At 41.8% G+C, this 26,864-nt stretch overlaps 4 protein-coding genes across 5 annotated transcripts; 2 read left to right on the forward strand and 2 right to left on the reverse strand.

Moving 5' to 3' along the window:
* Window positions 1–4,006: 4,006 nt before the first annotated feature.
* arf6a (ADP-ribosylation factor 6a) lies at window positions 4,007–6,758 on the reverse strand. The gene is made up of 2 exons (XM_041958370.1): window positions 6,624–6,758; window positions 4,007–6,492 (listed from the first exon to the last, which is right to left on the reverse strand). Exon 2 carries the CDS (start codon window positions 5,775–5,777, stop codon window positions 5,250–5,252), a length of 528 nt encoding a protein of 175 aa, XP_041814304.1. The 5' UTR covers window positions 5,778–6,492; window positions 6,624–6,758; the 3' UTR covers window positions 4,007–5,249.
* A 6,446-nt stretch (window positions 6,759–13,204) lies between these two features.
* On the forward strand, window positions 13,205–21,539 carry prpf39 (PRP39 pre-mRNA processing factor 39 homolog (yeast)). Of its 2 annotated transcripts, none has more exons than XM_041958391.1 (15): window positions 13,205–13,337; window positions 14,715–15,146; window positions 15,542–15,735; window positions 15,905–16,030; window positions 16,301–16,419; window positions 16,597–16,764; window positions 17,034–17,214; window positions 17,644–17,751; window positions 17,852–18,016; window positions 18,457–18,583; window positions 18,790–19,058; window positions 19,970–20,154; window positions 20,250–20,333; window positions 20,576–20,690; window positions 20,874–21,539. In XM_041958391.1, exons 1-15 carry the CDS (start codon window positions 13,325–13,327, stop codon window positions 20,961–20,963), a joined length of 2,376 nt encoding a protein of 791 aa, XP_041814325.1. In that variant the 5' UTR covers window positions 13,205–13,324; the 3' UTR covers window positions 20,964–21,539. The 2 variants fall into 2 exon arrangements, with proteins under 2 accessions (XP_041814325.1, XP_041814326.1); XM_041958392.1 differs by having other exon boundaries at window positions 20,250–20,324.
* A 560-nt stretch (window positions 21,540–22,099) lies between these two features.
* Window positions 22,100–23,682, forward strand: faua (FAU ubiquitin like and ribosomal protein S30 fusion a). The gene is made up of 5 exons (XM_041958416.1): window positions 22,100–22,159; window positions 22,630–22,711; window positions 22,863–23,007; window positions 23,233–23,288; window positions 23,458–23,682. The coding sequence occupies exons 2-5, from the start codon at window positions 22,637–22,639 to the stop codon at window positions 23,581–23,583; spliced, it is 402 nt and encodes a 133-aa protein (XP_041814350.1). The 5' UTR covers window positions 22,100–22,159; window positions 22,630–22,636; the 3' UTR covers window positions 23,584–23,682.
* Window positions 23,683–24,205: 523 nt separating this feature from the next.
* Window positions 24,206–26,256, reverse strand: fkbp3 (FKBP prolyl isomerase 3). The gene is made up of 7 exons (XM_041958414.1): window positions 26,139–26,256; window positions 25,686–25,787; window positions 25,449–25,550; window positions 25,216–25,351; window positions 24,980–25,047; window positions 24,770–24,867; window positions 24,206–24,547 (listed from the first exon to the last, which is right to left on the reverse strand). Exons 1-7 carry the CDS (start codon window positions 26,241–26,243, stop codon window positions 24,493–24,495), a joined length of 666 nt encoding a protein of 221 aa, XP_041814348.1. The 5' UTR covers window positions 26,244–26,256; the 3' UTR covers window positions 24,206–24,492.
* Between the last annotated feature and the right edge of the window lie 608 nt (window positions 26,257–26,864).

A 26,864-nucleotide genomic window follows, 5' to 3' on the forward strand; every position in this document is an offset into this window, starting at 1 on the left:
TTTTGTTTGTTTGTGTAAGAATAGTGTCTCTCCACATGCTCTTATTTTACATTTGTCAAGTAGATTCTGTTGAAACTGTGCTTTTTCAGAAGGATGTGAAAATGCAATACTTTCACTTCTCAGCCTCCATTAATTACATCTGTGAGCGCGAATCGTTGCACACATCCCTCCCACTGCACAACTTCTCTCGCCAAAAGCAAACACAGGCCTCGGGCTCCCTATAATTATTAGCACATTGTCCAAAGCGAAGGGAAACGCAAATTGTGACAGATTCTGAGGAGCGTACAACTGCCTGGAAGCTGAGTGTCAGTCTGCATGCTTTTATGATACTGTTTAAACAGGCCCCATGACAACTGCTGCACTAAGACTTTGTGAGCTGTAGCTGCGGCCCATCCAGCCAGTCCTAAAGTCCCTTTGTGCGTGTCCCTAGTTGCTGGACAGGAAATGCCTGCAAAGACAACACTGCATAAAATCATGCAGTCAAAAAGCAGCGGTTTGAAAAAGGTGGAAAACAAAAGCAATCCAAGGGCGAATCTTATCCTGAGCTGAACAAGAATTGACTAGATAGAGATATTAGGCAGAGGGGTGTGTTTGAGGAACACACTGTTGCCCATGGCAACTGGGAGATGCACTGCCCTGGGTTAGAAAATCGCCTGAGGTAGTGGAGGCTGACGGGTGTAAAGGCAGGCAGTCCATACTGTAAGCGTCAGGTTTGCAGGTGATGAGCAGCGGCAAGTTTGTTTATGTACTGAAGGTTTTCATCATGGACTTTCCCTTTCAACAGACACATGCCAGGGCTGCAGGCTTTGTTATTTACATGCTTTTCCCCAAACCAATTAGGTTCATGTCAGCAGTTAATGTTTTATATACTTGTATGTAGTTATATATATATATATATATATATATATATATATATATACAGTGAGATATAACATGTTAATTAGTGAGCTTTAGAGGTGCTGGTTAGGAGGTTTTGTTACCTTCACACAGTTTTTAATCTTTGTGCAATGCTAAGCTAACCAGCTACTGGCTGTAGTTTCACATTTAATAAACAGATATGACATCCTATCATCTAACTCTCTGCCAGGTAGGAAACAAGCGCCTTTCCCGAATTGTCAAACTATTCCTCCAAACTTAAATCATTAAATAGTAAACATAACGTGAAATATTCCACCACAGCATTCAGAAAAACAACTGCAGTTAACGTATGACCGAGCTTCACTGTAGGCGGTCCATGAGCTGCAAGTATGTCTTCTAAATGTTATCAGAGCTTCTCCCGGCGTGCTGTACATACTGTATCCACACGAGCCAACCGAACATCTAAACACGTGGACACATTTGTACAAACACGATGAGAAAAAGCTTGAGGGTAAAACTCTGAGTGCTTGACTCGGCCTCTGACCCTTCAAGTGAAGCGAGCATACCAGCTCTGAACTCCTCAGCTCTATGGAAACAACTGTGGGTAGAGACAGACAGCAACTGCCTGAGGAGTCTCTCTCTCTAGATCTCACTATATGAGTGTTGCTGCATGTGTGGGTTTCACTTGAAGCTGTAGTTCACATAAACACAATCGTGCATTTTGCAGTACACGCACTGATTGTCGACCAAGATTTACATGACACGGCATGACACACATCATTAACAGCCGGCTCGGCGGCGGGCAAACAGGTGAATATTTCCTAGAAAGCAAATGTTGCGGGCTTCTAAAACATGAGCTCATGAGCAACTGAGTCGATGAAATGTACATTGTCTGTGCGTTTCCTGGTTTGCTGAGTGAAGAACTACAGTGAGATTAAAATCAAAGAGGAACGCCTGAGTAAACAGATGACAGGGGAACTACCAATGAGACCCATTTAAAAGTATTGTTTGAAACCACCCCCTTCGAACAGGCGCACAATAGTCCGGTCCACCCCCACCCAGCGGCACACAATGGCCGAGGTCTGGGGCTAAACCTGAGAGAAAATGCAGCAGGTCTGCTCAGGCTTTCATTCAAATCCAGCACTTCCGTAGCTGCTTTCACTAAGAGGCTGTTTGCAGGAAACACATTTGTAGTGAATCAAATCTGAAGTCCTGATGTGACTGTTGATGGTGACAACTGTGCCAGGGAGGTGGCCGGCTAACCTCAGGACGGAATGACTGTCCGCAACTCAGCTTTGCTCCGAGGCAGGTTTATCCTGACAAAACCACAGCTGAGTCCCTGAATTCTAGCTGCTCAAGTAAGAAAGACAATGCAAACTCTTCCATAGTGCCCTTCGGCTGAGGGGCCACAGGTGAGCCTGACAGCATTTGACACCGGCCAGTGTGTGCAGTGCATCTGCTGCTGAGTGCAGTGACAGCTGTACAAAAGGCCTCTGACATGTGCGGCATGATTCACCGGCTCAGCGCTGATGTAACATCAGGAGCCGTTTCAAGCTGCTCTCCCTTTCCACATTTCCTCTCCTGAGACGAGCAGAGTGTTCCTTGATTTCACTTTGGAATTTCCACATCCACAACGGAAAAATCATAAGCAAAAAGAAGATTGCACTTGATGCCGCAGAGGCGCTGCCCGCAACTGTTCAAATAAAGTGGCTTCATTACAATAGCACGCTGTGAAAAATGCAGGAAACCCCTGTAAGTAAAACACATATAGTGGAATGTGGCAGCGGTTTCAGGGGAGGTAACAGGCTGCAGCATTTATGTGTCTGTCTCTAGTTTAACTGCTCATCCCTGTCCTTCACGCTGGACATGTCACATGCTCGGCACTGCTTTCAACACAGCAACAGGTCAAACTCCAAATCAGCGGCCACAGAACAAACACCACATGGCCAAAAAGAGCAAATAGAGACAGAGAGCAAGCATTCCTGCACAGGAATTCCTGGACTGAGACTCTCCTGAACTTTGAGTTGAATACCTTCAAAATGTCCTATTTTCAGGAAATTGGAGAGTGCTCGATTGCTTAGCATGTGAAATTCACAAAAGAACAAAAAAACAAAACAAATAAAAACAAGCAGCACTGGAATCAATGTTGTACCTGTCTGTGTTTATCTTTAGAGTTCACCCTGACACGCTGTTGCTGTTTTTGCTCACCGACAGGCTCCTAAACCACCAATTACCATGACAACTGTTCTATTCTGTCGAGCGTTTCCTGACTTCACACGACGGTGTCACTACCCACAATTCTCACCCGACTCTTTTCAGCGCATGCACAGAGGGGAAGCTGACCTTACGCGCGCAGCCATCTTCCTCCTCCTTCAGGCTTGGAGACACATGAAACGAAAGTGAGCGTCTTCGAGACCGTGTCCTGATCTCGAGCCTGTGCCCTGGGCCGCTCACATGCCCGGGGCAACGCGCCAGGCCGGCAGGGACCTTTGGTGAGGCGGTCACCCGAACCTCAGCAGTCACACAAGACACTGCTCTCATCAAGTGTGCAGTAATCCACTCTGCTTTTGAACAAATTCTATATTATGATGACAATGCAACTCTTGGTTGTAAGAAATGTGTCATTTCCTGCTTATGGAAGCGTCCTCATTGACTTTACTTTGAACTCTTGTTTAAATAGACAAATGTGAACGTTTTAGCCATCGCCAAGATAGCAGTGAGTATCCTGTTTCTTCTGCGCCTTCTTCAGATGTTTAGTCTTGTTGACTTTTGCTCCTCCGCATTACCTCTTTAAATTTACTTCCTTTGTTTGAAAATGTCAAAATTCGCAGAGCCAGTTCCCTGATGGCCAAAGTGATACTGTGAAACCTTCAGCAAAGCAGGGGTTTACCTGACAATCACTACGCTGAAACCAGAGATCTCATCACTTATTCACAGCCAGTGAGTCACACACGCAAGCGTGGAAAGGAAACCGTCCGAGGCTCACTTCACTTCACAGCTCGTTCTGACTGGTCCCCCTTTCAACCATTCCAACGCCCTGAACTCTCACTTCCTCTTTCAGCAGCTCAACGTTTTCAGAAGAGAAACACTACTTTCGCTACTCCTCTAATGATGGCAGCCGCTTATTGAAAAGGCGTCACTTCCGTACTGATCTGGATATATTTTTTTATTATTTCATCAGCATAGCAAAAAAGGGAACAAAAATAAAACAGAGCAGTATCTATGAACTATTAACAGAAGGTTGGTGTCACTGCAGGACCTTAAAGTGTACAGGGAGATGATGACGGGTAAAAAAGAGAAAGAAAAGTAGAAGAGGAGGGTTGCAGTCACTGAAGCACCTACACTGGAGGTGGTGGGGGGTTGGGAATGTTTGAAACACTTGCTGGGGTCCAAAAGTCAGTCACAGAAAACCTGAATGTGCACAGCCAGCCAGCTGCTAACCCCCAACCCCCCCCCCCCCCCCCCCCACCTCCATCCCAAAGTGCAAACTCGGCAGTCGAGCGTAAGCTCTGCCGCGGTAACGGTCTTGATTTTGGGGCACCTGTAACCCGGGTCCCCCCTAAGGCAGCTGAAACTACAAACACCGAACAGTAATGGAAGCTCTGGGAGAAACGGAAGAGGCGATAATAAGACTGGTGGTAACAGATTCAGATCCTGAAACAACAAAAGTATATATCCATATCACAGTGTGTGTGAAAATCCAGCGTCCACGGAGCGTCTTCCAAACAAACCGCCACAGGAGACACGATGGATGTAATCACTGCACAGGAAACAAGTACGAACACACTTCTTCAATCATCCCAGTACAATCAATTATGAAAACAGTTACTTCTTTTCGAGGTCCTAACATATCCATAATACACATTCTTACAAATGACAGAGGCAGTTTGAGCCATGACGGTGATATGCTGATGTAGGTTTCTGGACGTTCCCATCCTTTGGATCCGTAGCTGGGTCATGAGAATACTGAATGAGAGCAAAGCAGGGGCGAAACCATACAGAGCGAGTGCCAAAAGTCCCCTAAAAGAAATCATACAACAAAACAAAGGAGGAGGAAAACAAAAGAATTTGCACCAAGAGCTCAAAAGTAAGCTTATCGTATATTTAAACAGTACTGATTATACAGAATGTGAACCAAAGCAAACTACTAAAACGAAAGCCAGCCAAAAAACAATTTGTCTTTTGTTTAAATGAAATCTGGGGTTATAGTGAAGTCATCATTATCAAAAAGAAAAATAAAACAAAATATAATTGCTACTCTCTTCGACATATATACTCAGCAGAGAGGTCATGGTATTAATTGCTTCAGATTGCATTTTTTTTTCCTCATGTTTTCATTCTCAGCTACTCTTTCTTGCCTCCGACTCTCCAGGCTGGTGAAGGGAGAAACATTAAGATTTATAATTTGAGGTAAGCCAGGTCAGGCCCTCGTATAGTCCATCCCCTGATGTCGCACACGAGGGCTGAACGTACCAATTCCTATCTCTGATCCGGGTCAGGCCTAGCTTCTCCTGGATCTCGTGGGGCTTCATGGCATCCGGGAGGTCTTGTTTATTTGCGAAGATCAGGATGATGGTGTCCTTCATCTCCCGGTCGTTGATGATCCGGTGGAGCTCCTGCCTCGCCTCATCGATCCTGTCCCTGTCGGCACAGTCCACCACGAAAATGAGGCCCTGGGTGCCAGTGTAGTAATGTCTCCAAAGCGGCCTGATCTTGTCCTGGCCCCCCACGTCCCAAACGTTGAACTTCACATTCTTATAGGTGACGGTCTCCACGTTGAACCCGACAGTGGGGATGGTGGTGACCGACTGTCCAAGCTTCAGCTTGTACAAGATGGTAGTTTTACCAGCAGCATCAAGTCCAAGCATCAATATTCTCATCTCCTTGTTGCCAAAAATCTTTGCGAGCACTTTCCCCATCTTGTTTGCTGTGCATAAATACTTTGTTAAAAGAAAAACAGGACTTCTCCCGTGAGAGCAGAGAAGTTGCTTTCAGTACAGCTGGGAAGTTACAGGTTACAGTGTGTGCTCAGAGCCCTCCACGTGACGGCTGCTGACACAAGGGTCAGTATTCAAAAGGCTTTCAAGTTGCTACAGTTGGATGACAGACAGCAGCAATTAGGTGGACTCTGGTGATCTGACCTGAGCGGGTGACTTTGAGCGTTCAGTGGGAGCGGTGTGCGTGGAGCCCTCGCAGAATTGGGTGGGGATGTATTTTCATGATCCACTGCCCTCCGATGTAAGAAGAAAAAATTACATCCCCTTGTTTCAGACTTCCGTCAAAATCCACACAAGTCCCCTTCAGAAATCCAGTCACTCTCACTTGAGCTGGTCTTCATACACAGTATTTATTTTCTTTCTTTCTCCCTTTTTTTTGGTTTGATTTTTTTTTTTTTTTTTTTACAAAAAGCCTTCTATATAAATCAGGCCCAGTCCAAGCCCGGGGTTCCCACTTCCTCCTTGGCTGCCGGCTGTCCACACTTGCCCTCAGTCAATTCCAGTCGATGGATTTCAAAGCGCAGATGTGAGTAAAACACGCCAAAAGAGGAGCTCTCCAGTCTGTTTCTGCACCGGGACATCCAGAGGAAGAGCGCTCGAAAAGGTCATTGATTCGCCCGACTTTCTTCTCTTCCCCCTGTGACACAAGAGCGGTCCAGAGAAGGGAGGGGTGTTAGTACAGAGGACAACTTTGGATCCGAAAAAATATTCTCTCTGCGGACAGAAAAGCAAAACAAAAACAAAGAACAGGGGGAGCGGGATAAATACCTCCGTCTGCGGCAATCATCCCCCAGTCCCCGGGCCGTTTCTCCCCGCGCTCGCCGCTCTCTGGCTCTCTTCTTCCCTCTCTCCCTCCAGCCGTTCAGTCACAGCGGTGGCGGTGCTGTGTTACCGGAAAAGGTGCGGACCCAGATCAGCCGCCACTTCCTCTACACTGCTCTCACACACTGGTGCGGCGTTCAGGGGCACCTCGTGAGCTCCGACATCTGAAGACGCAAAACATATCCGACTATTTGGGCAATGCAACGGGACCTGGCGTGTTTTTTGATAACTATTTCCTCACTTTTTTTGCTCTTGTCCTGTATTATTTGAGCTATTTTTGTTGATCACATTAGTCCATTGTATATTATCGTGAGTATTCGTAGTATAACAATTATGTTAATAATTCCTGAACAAAAAAATATGTGCAAGATATCCTACATGCACACACTATTTTCTGTTTGTGAATTAGAACAGATTTGGTTATTCCACATTTATTTTGCCCCCTATGCTTTCATGACTGGTTTAACGTGGGTGGGAGTTAGAAAAAGGTGATGTCATATACTTCTGTGCACCAATCAGGATTTAGCAATATTTGAATCCAAATCTGATGACAGCTGGGGGGACTGGTTAGTCACTTCATTTTTTTTCTTTCTTTCCTTCTTAATAATGAGTGTTTAATGATACAGATGAGATTCAAAGCCAGGTTTACATGGGCTTTACTGCCAAGTTGGGCCAGCATTAACAAAATGTTAACTGTTAAATAACAATACCTGCTTACTTGCTGTTTGAAGATGTGATTATATGTGATCCAACACAAAGCTGGAATGCTGACTGACATGGCCATTGGCATTGCCATGACCAAAACATGACAGAAATACTGATTAACAGTTTAAGGCAGAAATAATTCTTAATTCTTTTACATTGACTACACCACACATGAACACACGCACTTTATCTCACACACATCCACATGCTGGACTCAAACCGACTATTGCACACTGCTACTTTGCACAACTGCACGACTGCGCACATATTTAGCTGCTCGAATGTTTAGTTCAGACGTTTATCCTGTATAGCTTAGTTCTTTATTTTTTACTTCACTATTTTTTCTTATATCGGTATCTTGTATTTTGTATTGGATTTTTGCCTCTTACTTGAAAGTTGTGCCTTACTTGAAGGTTGATCTGTACTTGAAAGTTGTTCATCACTTGTAAGTTGCACATTACTTGAAAGTAGTTCCTGTTCTTATTTTGCATGCCCTTGTGTGTCCACCTTTTTGAGCTGCTGGAACTGCAAATTTCTCCTTGGAGATAAATAAAGTATCTATCTATCTATCTATCTATCTATCTATCTATCTATCTATCTATCTATCTATCTATCTATCTATCTATCTATCTATCTATTAGTAAATAACAAACAATACATACCATTTGATTGATTTTAATCGCTTTTTTAATGCATCAATTTATTAGTCTAAAATAATTGAACACTGTAAACGTCTTCAGTCAAGGCTCCATACAGACACACAAAGATGGGCATGAAAAAAGTTAAGAATTCCGACTGTACCCAAACGCACTGTGCGCCATTTCGCATGCGCGCTTAAAAAAAAACTGAAACGCAGACCGGTTCATTAGCTTGTGTTGACGCCATTTGAGCTTTCATGGTGTGTTTAATTGCCTCTAATGTTACGCCTGCCACAAGAATTACACATATGCATGCACACATGAAACGGATGTAAGGACTCAGCAGACCTAATGACCTGCAGAAAGGGTTTACGGCCGGGTGTTTCCGACATGTCTGATCATTCATTCAAAACGGCCCCCCCATGATTAGTGTGACGTAGCCCCTGTGAGGAGTAGGAGGGGCAACGTTTCTCATTGTCGAAAGCAGACTACATGACACCTGCTTACTGACGTTGACCAAAAACACAGTAAACATAATAAAGCCTATGCAATGATTACTGAAAACCCGGAGGATGCCATGCAGTGGTAGGGTAATATGAAATAGTGATTGCAGTGAGGCTGCATCAGATAAATCTTCATCAGCTCAGCAATCCATTCATTCCTCCTCTTCATTCACCCGCTGTCTATTGGGACGACACAGCCATCTGACCGCACTGAGCCTCCCTTTCCAGGCGTCGGCTTCCAGCTCCCCCTGGCCGGTCGGCGGGGAAACCTTTAAAATTATAATTTTTTTATTTCAAATTTATTGAAATAAAGTTGTAATACAGTAATTCTAAAATAGAAAAATAATAACCTAATAGCCTAATTGTTAATAGCCAAAAAAGTTTAAAGTAGTTCAAATCTTAAAGCCAGATCTCAATAAATACAGTATGTTCTGTTGCCTTAAGGAGTGTACACTAAACTTTAAAGCTAAAAGCTACCTTTTTGTTTTAAAAGTAATTGATTAGACTGTATTTCATTAAAAAAAACGAACTGTCATCTTTGTTTTGTATCTCCACATATCAGTCATGACATGAGATGTAATTGCACAGTTCTCTTGCATTATATCCTATCCTCCTGTTGTATCAGTTTGCATCAGTTACCATAACCATTAATAAAGGAGGTTAGGAAGTAAATTTATTTTTAATTTAACTTGCGTATCTCACATATCTGACAAACACCAAAAGATGTAAACCTCAGGGTTACGAACCAGTTCCAAAGTTTAGCCTTTCTGGTGTCAGTGCTTGAGATTGCCCAGAAATGCTGGGATTGTGCTGTAAAGATGTGCAGTAGACATCAGCAAAAGACACATCATTATAGGCAGGTGTTACAGACTGATTAAAGTGGAAGAGCACCTCACGAGGAAGATCTCATACGCATTGAAAAATATACTTTATCAAAATACTGTGTTAGTCCAAGCTGGCCCAAAGATGGCACTGGCATCAAACTAGTGATGTCACAGTTACCCACAGCCGCCCTGTGGTGAACTAACAATTAGCAGCAGTTCTTAACAATAAGTAGCACATTTCCAGTGGAGTTTCATGATCAGTCCGGACCACCTGTAACAAAAGACACATATATATATATAAAAAACATGATGATTAGACGACTATTTTGTTTTGCTGTTGCCTCTTGTTGAAGCTACACTCAGTAGTTTCATGCAACAGACAACACAACCTCTGTGTTTACCCACAGACACTAAATTCCAGCAGACCCAAAGCGTTCACTGAACACATCTGCTTTATGTTTGTCTGATAGCCTCTGTGGAACTGTGGCCCAGTTCCAAATAATCTAAAGCAAACTGCACTTGTTGAGAGTGTTGAGACTATTTTTGTAGTCCATATACAAGAAATGAATGTATTTGGTACATACAGGAAATCACTGGCAACACATATCACAGGAGCCATCAGCCTTGTGGTCACACTCGATTTGGCATCAGACAGACACACCGCAACCTGTGGAGAAAAAAACAAAATAAATATCAAGGCACTACTGAACAGTCAGTCAGCATCAATGGATCCAACCTGGAAAGCCGACAATCAGGTGTGTTGTGTGTCTAATCTTCCAGCCTCACTGACCTCATGCTCTTCTGTCGTCTCCCACAGACTCCAGCTCTACATCAGCAGATTTAGGGGATGAGCACCTGTCAAGCCCAAGAGAGATAGCTCCTACTGTCTGCTGGCCAGCCTACACCAGTATTCACTTCAGCTGAATTAAAGAGAGCAAAGCAAAGTCAGTCACAAAAACATATGTACCTTACATGTAACCAATATAGAGTTACAGGTTGGTTTTGGTTTTTGAGGGAAACTAAGAAAAAAGGAGCCACACATAAGTGAAGTGGTTCTGTGTAGAGATGCAGAGACATGCAATGAGGCAGAGTGTAGTGATTTCCTCCAGCTGCTCCGTGGACACACACGACAGAGAGTGCAGCATCTGCTCTGCTCACATTTTGGAACTGGTTTATAAAAAAAGGTATTTGTATTGGACTGGTATTCTGCATCAGCCAAAAAGCCAACTTTAGCTATCAGCATTTGCATCAGGGGACTAAACATCAGATTAGTGCATCTCTATTAGCACATGTAATACATACAGATCCTCGGGTACAATATTGATACTGTGTGAAATTAGGCACATGTGCGACTAGTCTCTACATTGCTACCCTTGCTAATCAGCACCAGAAGTGTATTATTATTTCATTAATATACACTTTTAAATTACAGGATGATGTGTTCGTAATGAATGGCAGGGTTATCTGGTAATTACTATTTTTTTATGAGGGAAAGTCACGTATTTAAATCTCACCAATCACAATGTCCAGTGAAAATAATTCCTGAGTTACATTGTAAAAATATTCCGGCTCTACATGCTCTCCGGCTCTCTGAGGTCTCTCTCACTCCTCTCCCAGTTCTGTGAAGGAAGGTCTCATTTTGACCAAATCAGAGTTTGGTGGTGAAAGATGAACAGAGAATGTTATGGTGAGTTTTATTTTGTTTCTCTGGAGTTTGAATGAAGCGTGTTTTATATAATGAAATTACTGTTTCAGTAAATGCAGTCAGAGACAAAGAAAAACAATGCCAAAAACACTGGCAAAAACACATTTAGTGGATGTTCATTGATGGTGCAGAAACACCCAGAGGGATTACACTGCAGCCTGTTTTGTGGCTGCAGAGCTATCGCTCAATACTGGACCAATTTAAAAAATTGTTGTCCCAATTAGTCACGTTAACACAAAAATGTGGGAAACAAAGAATGCGACTTACAGTTCAAATAGCTCTTATAATATACAGCATTGTTTTTTTGGACCATATTTAATCTTATTGATGAAATTGGGCTCACTTTTGACTGTTGAGTGTTTTCTTACTTACTCTAGACTAGTTTAAAGTTTAAACTTCTGTTTAATCATCACAGTTTTAGGTTTCATCAAAATGAAAACTTCGCATTCTTGTCATTTTTAAAAGTCTTTTTTCTTTTATCATATCTATTCAGGGTGTAACAAAGTGTCTTAAAACCCTGAGAAAATATGCTATGAATATAGGTTTTAGAGACATTAGGAACCCCTAACTAGCATTTTAGAAAATTCCACATTCCATTCACAGTGAAGGCTTACAGTTTTTAAATTAAATTGCATTCATTTCAAGGCACATGCACGACGTATTAGTGCAACGCTGCCGTGACAATATTGTTTGAGTGGCAGAATTACTGCTGACAAATACGTGATACATAAGTCAACATTAAGCAAAGGGCATTACCATGGGGCTGAAAATTTAGGCTGGGTAGGCCACCGTGACTGACCGAATTAAGTGGAAACTGTGGGAAAAAGGGACCAAAGCCTGGGGCAGATGGGGTTCAGGTCCACTTACACATCAATGATACCACTCTTATAATTACCAGTAGTCGTAGGAGTCTGACGTGATGGTGGTTTATTGTGTGTTTCCAAAATGTACACAACAAGCTTATGCCAATGGCTCCTGACATCATTCTCAGTAACAAACATCTTCCATCCTCATGAACTGATATCTTCATGGGAATGAAAAATAAATATGGAAAATAAATATTTTCCACAAACCACGGTCTGATATATTTAACTGATACTGTATATGTTACTGTGTCCATCACAGGTCAATATCTTCCAGATTTTGTGCCGTCATATTCAAAACCTCTCTCTCCTACATCTTTGCTCTTCGTCGCTCTTTGTCAAAGGCTGGAGTTACCGCTCATTCTGTGCAGAGGCAGTCAAAGTGACACACTGATGGCTCAGTGTAATATATTATGACAGTACTAGACTCAAACAGTGTGAGACTGATATGAAAACCAAACAGACAAACATTCATGTGTGTGTGTGTGTGTGTGTGTGTGTGTGTGTGTGTGTGTATGTGTGTATTAAACGTACAACTTCAGTCTTCCGCCTGCCAAGAAAGCTTTCTCAAGGTAACATGCAGTGGATGTTCTTAAATAAAACAGTGATTTTCGTATAGCTGACATCAGGACTGGCATCTCACATGTGGTGTTTTGGTCAGTGTTGACAGGAGATATGAACTTAAGCTTTCTCAGGGACTCTGTCAAAAATACAAAAGTTGTGGTATGTCACCACATATAGCCGTATATTACTATAAAGCTGTAATATTAATACTATAATATGAACAATGTACACATTTTAAGCTTAACTACACTCTACATTTCAGCTTTGAATATAGAACGTCAGAGAACCTTCAGGGAGCGTTACTTAAAGGTTCTCTGAAAGTTTTCTTTGTTCATAAAACGTTCCTAAAAAGTTGCAACAAATATAACCACATTTCTTGTTTATTGAGGTAAGACTGCACAAACCTGCTGGTCAGCGCCATATTTTAGATGATGAAACCTGAGTCTATATTCTACAAATCCCTCATAACAGTAAACTTTAACTGCTATATTATAGGCTAAATAATCTAAACTCTCTTATTCTTTCATCAAATTAATGTCTTCTGTTTAGTTTTTCTGCATGTGTAATGTCGTGTACTTGCATGTTGTATAAAATATGAGAAAAATAGAAAAAAAAAAAGAATTGGAAAAGGGCTTCACAGTACCAAGACCACACTCATACAAACACGCGCGAGCACACGTGTACGCGCACACGCACGGATGCATTCACGCAACCTACACTGAGCATGCGCACATCCTATCTCGGTTCTTCCCCAAGAATGGTGGGCGAAACGCGCCTCGCTGTTGTAGGTTAGATCGAGTGACTTCGAAAGCTACTCACAAGTTCTCAAGGTTGACCAACATTTCATGGAAGATACTGGTAAGGTCTCAAAACTTACGTTTATTTATGAAGTTGAAATAATGTGGGTATAAGTGTGGCAATTCAACAGCCCGCTAACGCTAGCAAACGTTTCTAGTGTTAACGTTACCTAGTGAACGTTAGCCGGCTAGCTAACGTGGAGAAGCCGCTGGTATCGACTATTATCTGGAAATGGAGGGAAATGCCTAGCACATTGTAGTTGTTCTAGTTAGCACAAGGGGAATTAGATTCAAAGGTTAGCGGGTAATATCACCGTGTATAGCCCTGGTAAGCCCAAAATTGTAGTTCATTAATTAAATGCTGATAAGTGAGTTCACGCTCAATGTTAAGTTGCTAAAACAGCGTTATTGTGAAGCTAACGTCAACCTGTGGTCACTTTGGTGCTGTGATAGTGCTCAGGAAATAGATGGGCGCCTAGGCCCGAATGCTGATTTAACTTTAACTCAGTCTCAAACGACTAACAATGCTATTTAAACTGCTATTTGAGATTTTAACGAAACACCTAGTAATATAGTTGACCCCTTTTATCAAGTTAACGAGTTACACGTAGTGTTCACAGATCACGTGGATGCATTATTTTTAGTAGCTAGCAAGGGTTTAAGCTAAAGCTGGCGTCCGTGTTCATGTTTGAACAAGGAAGTGTCCTTTCGCACCAGTTGCTGCCTCTATCGGGGCAACCGTTCTAAGTGTAAGCTAGTAAACATCAAGTTCACGTTTAAAACTATAATCTTCAACTACTGCAACTGAAAATATGGCACAGTATTCGTAACATACCGCTTTGATGACGGTGAACTTGGAAGTTGTGAAATCGGTTTATTGCTTTTTTAGAAGTAAAGCATGCTTTTGTGCAAGTTCTGGAAAATTCTCAATAGGATGGGCACTTTTAAGGCGATGATCGTTTCAATGGTAAATTAAGACCAAGAGGTACATTTTTGCTCATTGTGAGAGTACTTGTATACCCAGCATTGTAAATAATTAACTTTCCCTATCTAGTACAAATACAATGTTCACTACAATAATTGTACAATCTTGTTTTTTCATTATTGATTGATGTCAATCTGCCATTATCTTCTTGTTTAATCAAATATAAAACATAAAAAGCATGTGTAAAAATTACATATACAATTTTGTCAAGCCCATTGTCTTAAATTAGCTTGTTTTGTCTGAATAACAAAACTTAAATATATTCAATTTAACTGCAAACATGACAAAGACAAAAGGAAAATCCTCATGTCTGAGTAGCTGAGATCAGAGAATATATGGTATTTTTCTTTGAAAAACGACTAAAAAAACATTAATTATTAAAATGTTTGCAAATTGAATCAATGTCAGCCAATCCCTGCAGCTTTGGTGATAATCCAACCTTCTTTTCAACAGGCCTACAACTGTCAGACGACACCATTACTGGAATGCTGGACACTGAGTCCCCTGCCATGGAGAGCAATGGGGATGCCTTTCTTCCTGACCTTCCTGTTCTAGGCCAAGCTGGTGACTGGTCCACGGACCAGATTGCTCCAGGTCCACTCACCAACATTTTGCCTGAGGACTCAGATGCATCCCAGGATGCTCTGGTCCAGCAGCAGCACCAGCAGATGAATTCCACAGAGCTGGGATCTGTGGAGAAGGCTGTGGAGCAGTTTCAGCTTGCCAGTGCTCAGCTCTTTCAAGAGGAGCAGCCACCACCTCCACCACAGCCCACAGAAGAGGCAGAACAGCCACCAGAACACAAAACAGAGCCTGGGGAGTCTCCACAAGACGGCCAGGGAATGAATGTAGAGTCAGAGGCTGCTGCACAGCATGAGGGTCAAGGTAATAAAAATAGCTGTTGCTATGAATCTGATGTATATAGACATTCACATTGCTGTGGAATGTATGGATTTTTTTTACAATTTGAATTTAAATTTAGAATATTCATGTACAGCATACCACAAAATCACAGCATGAACTTTAAGTGATGGTTACATTATACATAATCTTGTACTTTTTTTTATATTTGATTTCCAAACCAAATGTTTGGATAAATGCAGGCAAAAACATTTCATTCATGCTTTTCAAACAACATGTGATCAAAGAGCATTTTGAGTTTCTTCTTAAAACTGTTTCAGAATTTTTTGTTATGCTTTGGCCGTGACATATTTCTTTAAAATATTACAAGATAGCATAATGTATTTGAGTAATTTACTCTCTCTTCCTTGTGATTCCAGAGGAGACTACGGCACCGCAGGTGACAGAGGATGGCATGGAGCTGGAAGAACCGTCCAAAGAGACAACAGAAGAATCCACTGTTCCTGCAGAACCACAGCTGCCCAGTGAGTTTGAAAAACTCTTTAAAGGGTGCGAGGAGAACCCAGATGACTTCAATGGTTGGGTCTACCTGCTGCAGTATGTGGAGCAAGAGGTAAGAGAAAACACGCAGATTATTCAGATATGTGCAGAAAAAACAACTGAACCGAAGGAGGTCAAACTTTCACATCATGATCTCTTTGGCCCTCACAGTAACTGGATTATTATACTAAAGGAAGATAGTAACACATTAAATCTTTTTGCTGTTTCCCCTCACTTTGCAGAATGTCCTTACAGCTGTGAGACAGTCATTTGATGTTTTCTTCCTACGTTATCCTTACTGCTATGGCTACTGGAAGAAGTATGCTGATATTGAGAAAAAGCACGACAATATACAGGTTGCAGAAGAGGTAAATATCAGTATCTTTTTAAACATGTTTCTTACTTTCTTGTCTTTGGTTTTCTGCCTTTTACTTTCTAATTTATTTTGCTGGTCACCAGCTGGATTGTTCTGGCCTTGTACCCCATTATTTTATTAGTACACTGACTCAAGGCAATGCACCCCTTAGAGGCTGCGGACAGTATCTGTGTTGTCATTAAAGTAAATGGGCAAAGAGAGAGACACTTTTATGAAAATAGTGAAGTTGCTTCAGCCATTGACAAGCTGTTTCTTTCCCAAGGTGTACAGAAGAGGCTTGCAGGCTATCCCTCTCAGTGTGGACTTGTGGCTGCATTACCTGACCTACATTAAAGAGAACTCAGATCCGAGTGACCCAGAGACTGAGGGACGCATCCGAGCGTAAGTGTACTCTTTCTTTGTAGCATTTATTGCTACAACTGCGTTCATATCAGCAGAAACTGTCTCCAGTTAAAATCTTTTTCTGTGTATATGACTAAATTTAATCAAATATTTGATAGTTTATGTTAATGTGACAACAAATATTCGCTTAAGATTCACAATCTTTTCTACCATTAGTGCGTACAACCATGCAGTGCTTGCGGCTGGCACAGACTTTCGCTCTGACCGTTTGTGGGAGTCCTTCATCAACTGGGAGACAGAACAGCAGAAGCTGGCTAACGTCACCGCCATCTATGACCGCATCTTGGGCATCCCAACCCAGCTGTATTCCCAGCACTTCCAGAGGTAGGAGGGAGAAAAACAGAATAAAACTTGCTTGCAGTTTTGTTGTGTCTTGTATTGTCAGCTCCTCAGTTATAGGCCAGACACAGGTTCTCTGTAGTTGACAAAAGAAAAGTAAAGTAAATGTAACATTTATTAAAATAGGGCCATCTTTTTACTCACAAGAACACAAAGAGAGGCATTTTTTCCTTTAAGTCATTTTGACTAAAATAACATTTGAAACCTTTCTTTGAGTTAATTATTATTTCCCTGTCTGTTTTTAATCTGTCCAGGTTCAAAGATCATGTGCAGAACAACAACCCCAAACACTTCTTGTCAGAGGAGGAGTTTGTTCAGCTGAGGCTCGAGCTCTCGAAAGCCAGCCTCCTGGCAATGGTTTGCGAAGATGAAGAGAAGCCTGTTGCGCAGGAGGAGCTACCACCTGGGACAGAGGATCTTTCGGATCCCGCTAAGGTATAAACTCTATCCAATCCTGCAGCAGAGACACATTTCCGAAAGTACTGCTTGCAGGGGTGAGGAGGAGCCTGCCTGTTCTCCATGATGAGATGGAAAGAAAGCTTTGTTTAGGTTTGAAGAGGTGTCTTTATGTCAGCAGCCAAGCCAATGAATGCCAGGGTGGATTCAAGTTGGCATCCAGTCAGGGACTGGCCCTAAAACTAAAAGGATCAACCCGTGGCCCATTGACCCCAGAATCTGCACCCAGAGGCTGATATGCAGGGTGCATACATACCTCCCTCCTCTACAGGCTTCTTGTATCTGGCAAGCTCATGGTGATGTAAATCCTTGGCTGCAGGACTAGCAGTTTTGACATGAAGTGGAGAATGTCATATGCACAAGAGGGCATTGACCATGTAATTGTCTTTTGTGTGTGTCTTTATGTAGAGGGTGACAGAGATCGAAAATATGCGGCACAAGGTGATCGAGGTTCGACAGGAAGTGTTCAACCATAACGAACATGAAGTCAGTAAGCGTTGGGCCTTCGAAGAAGGGGTATGTTTTTTTTTTCCTGCAACTATGTTAATTGATGGAAATATGCATTTTCTCTTTATACTTCGACACTGTAAAACAACACTTATTCATGTGTTTTTAGATTAAGAGACCATACTTCCATGTCAAAGCCTTAGAGAAGACCCAGCTGAACAACTGGAAGGAGTACCTGGACTTTGAAATTGAAAATGGGACCCCGGAGCGTGTGGTCGTTCTTTTTGAGCGATGCCTCATCGCTTGCGCTCTCTACGAAGAGTTCTGGACCAAGGTAATGTGACCTTTAACCTCCCTCTCACTCCTGCTACCTCCCTGCACTTCCCCATCCACGATGCTATCACATCGACACAGTAAATCGTCCTGCACTCTCTTTGCGTGTAACGTTGATATGTGACTGTATCTGTTGTATTAGGGGATGGCCAGCTTGCCACACAAGATTTGACTGCAGCATTTGCCAACTACTACGTTGCATCTTCTTCGTCTCCCACTACCTTACAGAAACTTATCTAATTGGTTCCATGAAGGTGCTGATGGGTTTACACAGAAAATTTCTAAAAACGATCTTGTCAATGAAGAAATTCACTGTTTCTGTCAACTGAAATTTTAGGTTTAAAATGTGTTGTCTCTCTTGCCTTTCTCTTTCTCCTCTGTTCTTTTTCTCTATTCTCTCCTGCATTTCTTCCAACTCGCTTTCTCTTTTTCACTCTGAAGTATGCAAAATATCTAGAGGGCTACAGCACTGACGGTGTCAGACATGTCTACAAGAAGGCTTGTACCATCCATCTGCCCAAGAAACCAGCCATCCACCTGCTGTGGGCAGCCTTTGAGGAACAACAAGGTGAGTGACACTCGAACTAACATGCAAATTGAATATAGTCAAGATCCCCATGACATTGCGAGAGGAGCTGTCTATGGGTATAAATAGATGACCTCTTGTGGTGTGACTACATACAGTATGTGCATAGTGGTACAGACTCTTTAGAACAAAATTGCATTTGATTTGAGTTAAGCCATACTGACAGTATTCTGCTTTTCTTTGCCCAGGCAACGTCGAAGAGGCTCGTGGCATCCTGAAGTCCCTAGAGGCGGCAGTCTTGGGTCTGGCCATGGTGCGCCTTCGGAGGGTCAGTCTTGAGCGTCGGCATGGTAACATGGAGGAAGCAGAGGCCCTGTTAAGGGAGGCCATGGAGTCTGCGAAGAATGATACTGAGGCGTCATTCTATGCTGTGAAGCTGGCCAGGCAGCAGATGAAGGTGCAGAGAAGTCTGAGCAAGGCCAGGAAGGTGCTGCTGGATGCTCTCGAAAAGGATCAGGTGGGAGCTTGTCGATGATCTTTGACAGTTGCATACATAAATAGTTCAAATACAGAAGTGAAAAAGTCAGGAATTACTTATTAAATCCTTAGATGCAGTAAAACTCACATAGTTGTAAAAATAATTAATTTGCATGTTGTATTTTTTCCATTTATGAACACATCAGTGATATAGCCGTCTGTAGACACCATTTGAAGGTTCAGCAGTATCTATGGACCAACAAGATCGACCAAGATCATTTCGTCACCTCTTCTTACTGCTGCACTATAGAGGCTGCTGGTGAATTGTGTTCTCTTCCCTAAAAGGGAATCAGACTGGTTTACACTTCTAATTTTTTGTATTTGCAACTTGCAAGAATTGGTTAATTCTACCAGATAATAGGCCTTAAAATTGATTTGAATAAATTTGGAGATACTTTACTTGAAAGTTAAACTATGGAGAAATGTGGACAGGTATTCAGTTGAGTTTATCCTACAATAATCTGCTCAGAACTGATGAACTTCCTTATCATGAGATATGGAATTTTATATTACGGTAAAGGTATATGTCTCACTATACCAACTGTTCTGTAAATTCAATGAAGAAATTTTTTAAAATAACCATTGCACACTTCATCACATTTGATTATTTTCTTTTTATTTGGGACTTCCATATAAACAAAAACAACTGCCTCACATGAAACAACATTTCATCTTAAACACAAAAGACTCGAAACCGGACAATATCCACAAAATCAGGTCCGGGGGCCAGCTTTGAATGTTGAATTTACAAATTGCAACCAACAAATCCTACTCATTCTGTCTTTCATATATACAATTAGAATTGTACCACAAAATGAATTGTACCTCTTTACACTATGACTATATTACACTAGCTGTGACATACGCTCTAATATTATTGTGGCTTTACAGATGAATCCGAAACTCTATCTAAACTTGCTTGAGCTGGAATACAGTGGAGACGTGATGCAGAATGAGGCTGAGATCTTGGCTTGTTTCGACCGAGCCCTCCAGAGCCCGATGCCCCTTGAATCCCGCCTCCTCTTCTGCCAGCGCAAAGTCGAGTTCCTCGAGGACTTTGGCAGTGACATCAATGTGTGAGTTTTTTGGCACTTTTAGAGACAGAAGGAGTAACATGGATAAGTTTGTCACATTTGATATTGAGTAATTGTCATTCTTTTACATCTTTTAGGCTTGTGGCTGCATATGAGGAACATCAGAAACTACAGAAAGAAAGCGAACCCACAAAGAGGAAGGCAGAGAACGGGTATGACAGGTGGATAGTGGAACAGGGCTTGGGTCACATCAACACATCATCATTTTCATGAATGACTTTCCTGTCAAGTAGTGGCAATCCAAATATTGTTGTGTAGTTATTCATCCCAAATGTGTGTTTGCCGTGAGCTGAACTTCCTCTTGAAACATTACTAATGTAGTGTAGGCGCTACAGACCACAACACTCAACTCATGGATGTAACCAGCAATGGATTTTGCTAACTTGAAACTATGCATCTTCAGCTCTCAAGAACCCGACGCCAAGAGACAACGTGTGGATGACAGTTCCTCCGGTGCAGCAAACGCACTGACAGACGCGCAGGCCAACAACTCTGCATACAACTACAACTGGTACCAGGTGGGTCTCTTATCTGAACTGCTGATAACAGAATTTTAATTTATATTATTTTACTTTCACTCCATGTCACACCAAGCATGGGCTGACAACAGTATACCAAAGTTAAGCTCATGTTTTCTTGAGCCTGTTGGAAATTTCAGTGATCAGGTTAACTTTATTTCATTTTACTCTTTCCCTCCTTAGCAACAATACAGCGGATGGGGACAAAACTCCTGGGGGCAGTACAATCAATATGCCCAGTATAACCAGTACTACCCTCCTCCTCCAACATGATGTACAAAATCCTGACATGAAGATGGAGACTCAGAGGAAAGCATCCTTTCTGACCTGCCTCGATCCCTGAATAGGGCTATTCAACAGGGTGTCATGGAGATTTCAATTCAACCACAAATGCTGATTTGTTCCTTGTTTCTGGTTTTAAGTGTGCTAATCACCTAGATTACACTTTGTAGGCATTTTTTGGAATATACTACACTTGGCCCTCCATGGCAGTCATGTTGATTAGTCATGTTCTTTAAAAACAAAAAAAGCATTAATTGCTACATTCATCTCCAACACTGGCTAATTCTTTTAGGAGGGTTCTTTAATGCATGTTATTTGTGAAGGCAGATTTTTTTCCGTGTGATAAAGGCTTATTAATTTTTAGATCGGATGACTTAGTTTGGTCTCTTTCTTTGTGTTGAAGATTTAATCTTATAAAGGAGGCATTCATTGATGTACCTCAAAGTTGTGTTTCTTCTTCCCAAACTGAAAGATTTTTAATATTTCATGCTTATGTTTCCATAATGAAAATGAAGAGTTCCTCCTTTTTTATTTTGACTTGATTTCATAATAAAGAGATTGATATCCTGAAGTGTCCCGTGTTGATTTCATCACCATATTCATTGTGAAATGGCTCAAAGGATTGCTGCAGATTTGATGAGCTATTCAGAGGTGTAACACACACACAATGAAGTGTATATCATTATAGAAATAATCTTCTATGTGTTCAGAGTGTGTTACAAAGTGCAAATGACCACTTAATAGTTGATGCAACACCTTTCTTCATTTTCCCTGTATTGAACAATGCGCTATTGTGAAATATAAAGATCTGGGAGCTTAATATTAAACGACGAGTCGTGAAGAAATGAATCCATATTTAAGCTTATAAACAGGCCCAAGTAAACCTGTGCCTGCTGGAAACGCAGCTGGTGTTAATGTTCTAGTTGAGCACGATTTAGTGATTGTGCCCAAAGTTTTCACAGCTTTATTGAGCTTTGTGTTGTTTTAATGCAATGTATTGAGTTCCGGATCAAACAATGGAAAAAACAATTATCGATCCTTCCAGTCATTTCAACTGGTTCATCGTCCAAAGCAGGATGGGCGTGACCACGACTTCCAACGAGGATGACGTAAGTCCGCACATGCGCAGTGTCTGCCTTTAAACAGCCCTTTCTATGCTTAGCGTTGAACGACTAGCATCAAACGAGGTAAGGCCTGTGCGAATTTAGTGAAAAAGCCTAAATATATAAAACCCTGACATATTTTGGTACGCAAATGTAGCACCTGTACAATCATTTATCACATGTAATACTTTTGTTTGAACAGTTAGGCTATATTTCATGTGTTTATAAGTGACTTTATGAAACGCGTGTCCCATGCGGCTAGTTAAGCTAGCATCGCGTTAGCAAGATAAGAGAGAGACGTGTGTTCCAGCTCCAGGCACGTTGCTTTGCACTGCTTGGCGTTAGTTTTCAGCTTGCCAGTTTTACTACAGTGTAAACTTTGTTACTGTATTTTCACATTCGACTTATCTAACGATCTCGGACGCAGGCATAACGTGGCGGCTTTGGTAGCCAGTGTCTGCTGTCACAATTAACTACGACGACACAAGATGATTTCCGCAATTGTGATGTTGATAATGACTCAAGTCGCTCAGCCTTTACATGTTTTCTTCCAGCATCAAGATGCAGCTCTTCTTGCGTGCCCAGAACACTCACACCCTTGAGGTGACCGGACAGGAGACTGTTGGACAGATCAAGGTAAAATATCTACAAGTTGGTGAGAATGCACCAGACCTTTGATTTTAAAGTACCCATATGACTGCAATGCTTTCAGTGATCTATATGAACCCCCGTAATGGTTTCACGTGGAGCACTTTAATAAAAACGCGTATTGTTTGGTGTCTGTCAGGCCCATGTCCAGGGTCTGGAGGGTCTCCTGGTTGAGGATCAGGTGGTGTTGCTTGCTGGATGCCCACTGGAGGATGATGCCTCCCTGGCATCCTGCGGTGTCTCAGAGCACTGCACCCTGGAGGTAGCTGGCAGGCTTTTGGGAGGTCAGTACACAGATGAAACATACAGGTTTTTATTTATTCGTAAAAAATACCACTTTCAATAAAGTAAGCAATGTAAACTTGACAGAAAGCTCACTGAATAGCTGTAGTAAAAACTGAAATGTTTGTCTAGTTTTGTTTCTAATTAAGATTTGTCTGAACAACTGCGGAAGCTTTAGTTTGTCTGGAAAATAACCCACTAAACACTTCCCTTTTCTCCCTCCTCAGGTAAGGTTCACGGCTCTCTGGCTCGTGCTGGAAAAGTGAGAGGACAGACACCCAAAGTAAGAAGATTTTATGCTTTTCTGTGCACCTCTTGTTCTAGTAATTGACTTGTACATGCATGAAAATGGCTTTTACATGTTCTGTTGTGCCGTTTTTTGAAGGTGCATTCTATAAAACATACGTTGTCTTAGAGAAATAACAGATGCATCTCCCTGTAACATCATCCAGGTTGACAAGCAGGAGAAGAAGAAAAAGAAGACTGGCCGTGCTAAGCGTCGCATCCAGTACAACAGGCGCTTTGTGAATGTGGTGCCCACCTTCGGAAAGAAGAAGGGACCCAACGCCAACTCCTAAGCGCTTTGGTGCCCAAAAGGAGAAACACGGTCACCACCCATATTTTTGCCAAGTTATATGTTCTCCTGTTATACAGAATAAAAACGTGCTTGGACAAAACAACTTGCGTTGCACTCTTTAATTAAAATGGTGTCCTTTAGCAAACCAGTTGCTCTTTGCAGGGTTTTGTCAAACCGGTTCATTTTAAATCCATTACCCTGTTGGTAATCACATTTAAATGGTCAGTTTTGAAATAGCAGAGATTCGTAAGCTTTTCTGTTTATCCAGATTCATATAGTTTAATCTGATGGGTCTTTTTAGGAAGTGTTTAATGTGTCACAGAACAGACTAAGTCTTAACTTTGGGTGCAGTTCTTTGCCTATTTTAATATTGGATGGACAAGTGAGACATTTCTCGTTTGTATGGGCAAGACCAGTGCTTGTAAAGGTGGTCAGCTTTTAAACCAGAACAGGAACTTATTTTTACAGCACAAAATTATGTACTTGATGTTGTACCTAATGGGATATAAGAACCAGAGTTCTCTGCCAATGCCATGCATGTCAGTGATAGTTAATCTACACAAATTTGACATGCTACCTATATGTACTTGTAAAATGGTCACGATTGACATTAAACCAGAAAGTGACTGTCATTCTTAAGTTTTAATGTCATCTCTGAAACAGGTTTATTCATCATTTACATTGTACATGCAAAAGAACCAAAAAAAGAAATACATAAGGTTTCAGGGTGTCTCATATGTACATTATTGACAGGCCAACACTTACAACATTGTGATAACTGGTCACTGTTTCAGGATACATTATTATAAATGAGACAAAGTAGAAACAGAATAGTGCAGTCCAAATATCATATAACTTTTTCTACCTCTCCATCCTTGAAATGCAGTGCATGCTGGCCAGCGTTTGCCGGTTAATCAACAGACACCAGCTCAACCTCAAAAATCAGCTTTGCGTTGGGTGGAATTCTGGTAGAGCTGGAGTTAAGGAAAAGACAGCAGTAAATTCAAATGTGCACAGTCAATAAGTGACGCATACTGACACTGTGAAATGAGTTTCAGCCCAACGGTAAAATACTTGACCTCCAACCAGCTGTGCATACAAGGAAATTGGAAAAATCCTACGCTGAAAAGAAGTATAAACACAAATATTTGCATGACCTGCACAAAATCAGCCAAAGAAAAGGATACTTGGAATCAGGGAGACCCTTCTTTCCGTAGGCCCACTCTGGCTCAATCTCCACTCGAGCTGTTTCACCCTTGCTCATTGTCAGAAGGGCCTCATCCCACTGTGAAAATTAAGAATTACTAGTGAGCAGTAGAGAAAAATGTCTTACTGAGGAACTGACAAGAGTTGGGATGCACAGAGGGAAAAAACAAACAAACAGTGGCATCACTTACTCCTCTGATGACTCTGCCCAGGCCAACTTTGAAGCTGAGTGGTTTAGTTTGCTTCTTCTTTCTTGCCGCTGCAGAGAGAGAACAGGGTTGGTTTAAACCTGAAGACAGATTCTTCATCATGAGACACTGATTTAATCTGTTTCAAGAACCACGAAGGACAAGTCCCATTATAGTTTTTAACAGTTAAATTGGGTGATGATAAAAAAAAGAAGAAGAAAGCAGCAGGTATGTCATACCTGCGGGAATATTGGTGTCGAACACGGTTCCATCCTCCAGAGTTCCAGTGTACCAGCAGCTCACAGTGTCGCCTTTCTTTGGGAAATTTGTCTTGTCACCTTTTTTAAGCACTGACTTCATGTACTTGGGCGGACCCTATGAAAATTAATGCAGGAGCGTTGTTATAATTGTTGGTGTATGTGCATAGCAAAAATGAAAAATCAGCATCTCCTAAAGCACAAAGGACCAGTACCTCGTCCACAACCTCTGTCTTGACTTCTTTGGGTTTCTCTTCAATTCTGACAGCTTTAACCTGCTCGGTCACTTCCTCGACTGGTTCTGTGCCTTTAAACCTCTGCAGAAGACAATGCAAGCATAAAACAGGCATTCATTGTTGAATGAGTTTTTGGATGAACCCAGGCAGTTTGCATGAACCCCACAGATGCAGTGTCACTATGCACAAATATCAAGCTTCATTATGGCCACTTACTTTGCTCTCAAAGAGCTGGTTGTAGGCAACAACCAGTTGTTCTTTCTTTGCTGTTTTGGCAACATTTTTGATGTTTCCCAGCAGCTTGTGCTCATTGAGGAACTGAGGGGGAAATTAAATTAGAGAGAGAAAGTTAACGGATCATTATCTTTGTTTCACCATCATCTTTGTGACGTTACTCCTGCGCTAATCACACAGGATTTCGCTGTGTATACAATCAGGGGAAACAGTAAATGTCTGCTTATAGTCTAATGAAACAACGAGCTGTGGTTTATATCTGAATTGTGCACCAATCCTTTGCACAAATGCTGCTCTGAATTCATGAGCATGGTGCGTAGCTAGACGCTTTCCTAGCTAACCACGCAGCATGCTGCAGTTCAAAGTGAACCTTCACACTTCAACCTACAAACATTCAAACTAAAACCACAAACAGACTAAAGCCATACAACATACCGAGTGGGCTGCATTGTCCTGAATGAACTTTATAATGTCTTTTTTGGGCAAATCATCACTTTTGAGCTGCTCATCGCTCCACTCCCGTGTTGGTTCAGCCGCCATTTTGAGAGGCGAACTGGTGAACTTTGACCCCGGTGGCGTATTTTAAAAAAACGCTTTTATGATTTTTTTTGACGTGTTTTATATTACACGTCGTGAGCTGTCGGGTGATATTCTGGAAAATTCAGTCAGAAAAAAACAGTAAAGTGCGCTGGTAGAAAAAACAAACAAGCAAACAAACACAAAAAACAATTGAACACCAGAAACAAACGCTGAATCAATAATTAATCCTTAAAATCAGAAGAAACAGGCACACTTAAGAACGTAACTCTATTTAGGCGAGCCTACAGTTACAATTAAGAAGACTAATGAGCATTACAGCGAGTTACATCTCTCTAACGTGTGTCCTGCCACCTAGTGGACACTTAAATGTAACACTGTCGACTGTGGTCTGTGGAACAATTTCAAATAAAGAGGATACAGACCTTAAAGGAAAATAAATGTCACATTTAAAGACTGCGCAGCTGTTTTAATCACCAGTCATGAGTGACAGAGGGCAGCTTTGCGTAATATGAACCCCCTTCCTGCTTGCTTACACTTCTTCATGTCCTTTGTGCAAAATGTCCACATGTTGTGTTGTATTTGCATGCATGTGCAGTCTGGCTCAGGCTGCTCAACACACAG

This window comes from Chelmon rostratus, chromosome 18, assembly GCF_017976325.1.
Source record: "Chelmon rostratus isolate fCheRos1 chromosome 18, fCheRos1.pri, whole genome shotgun sequence".
NCBI lineage: Eukaryota > Metazoa > Chordata > Actinopteri > Chaetodontiformes > Chaetodontidae > Chelmon > Chelmon rostratus.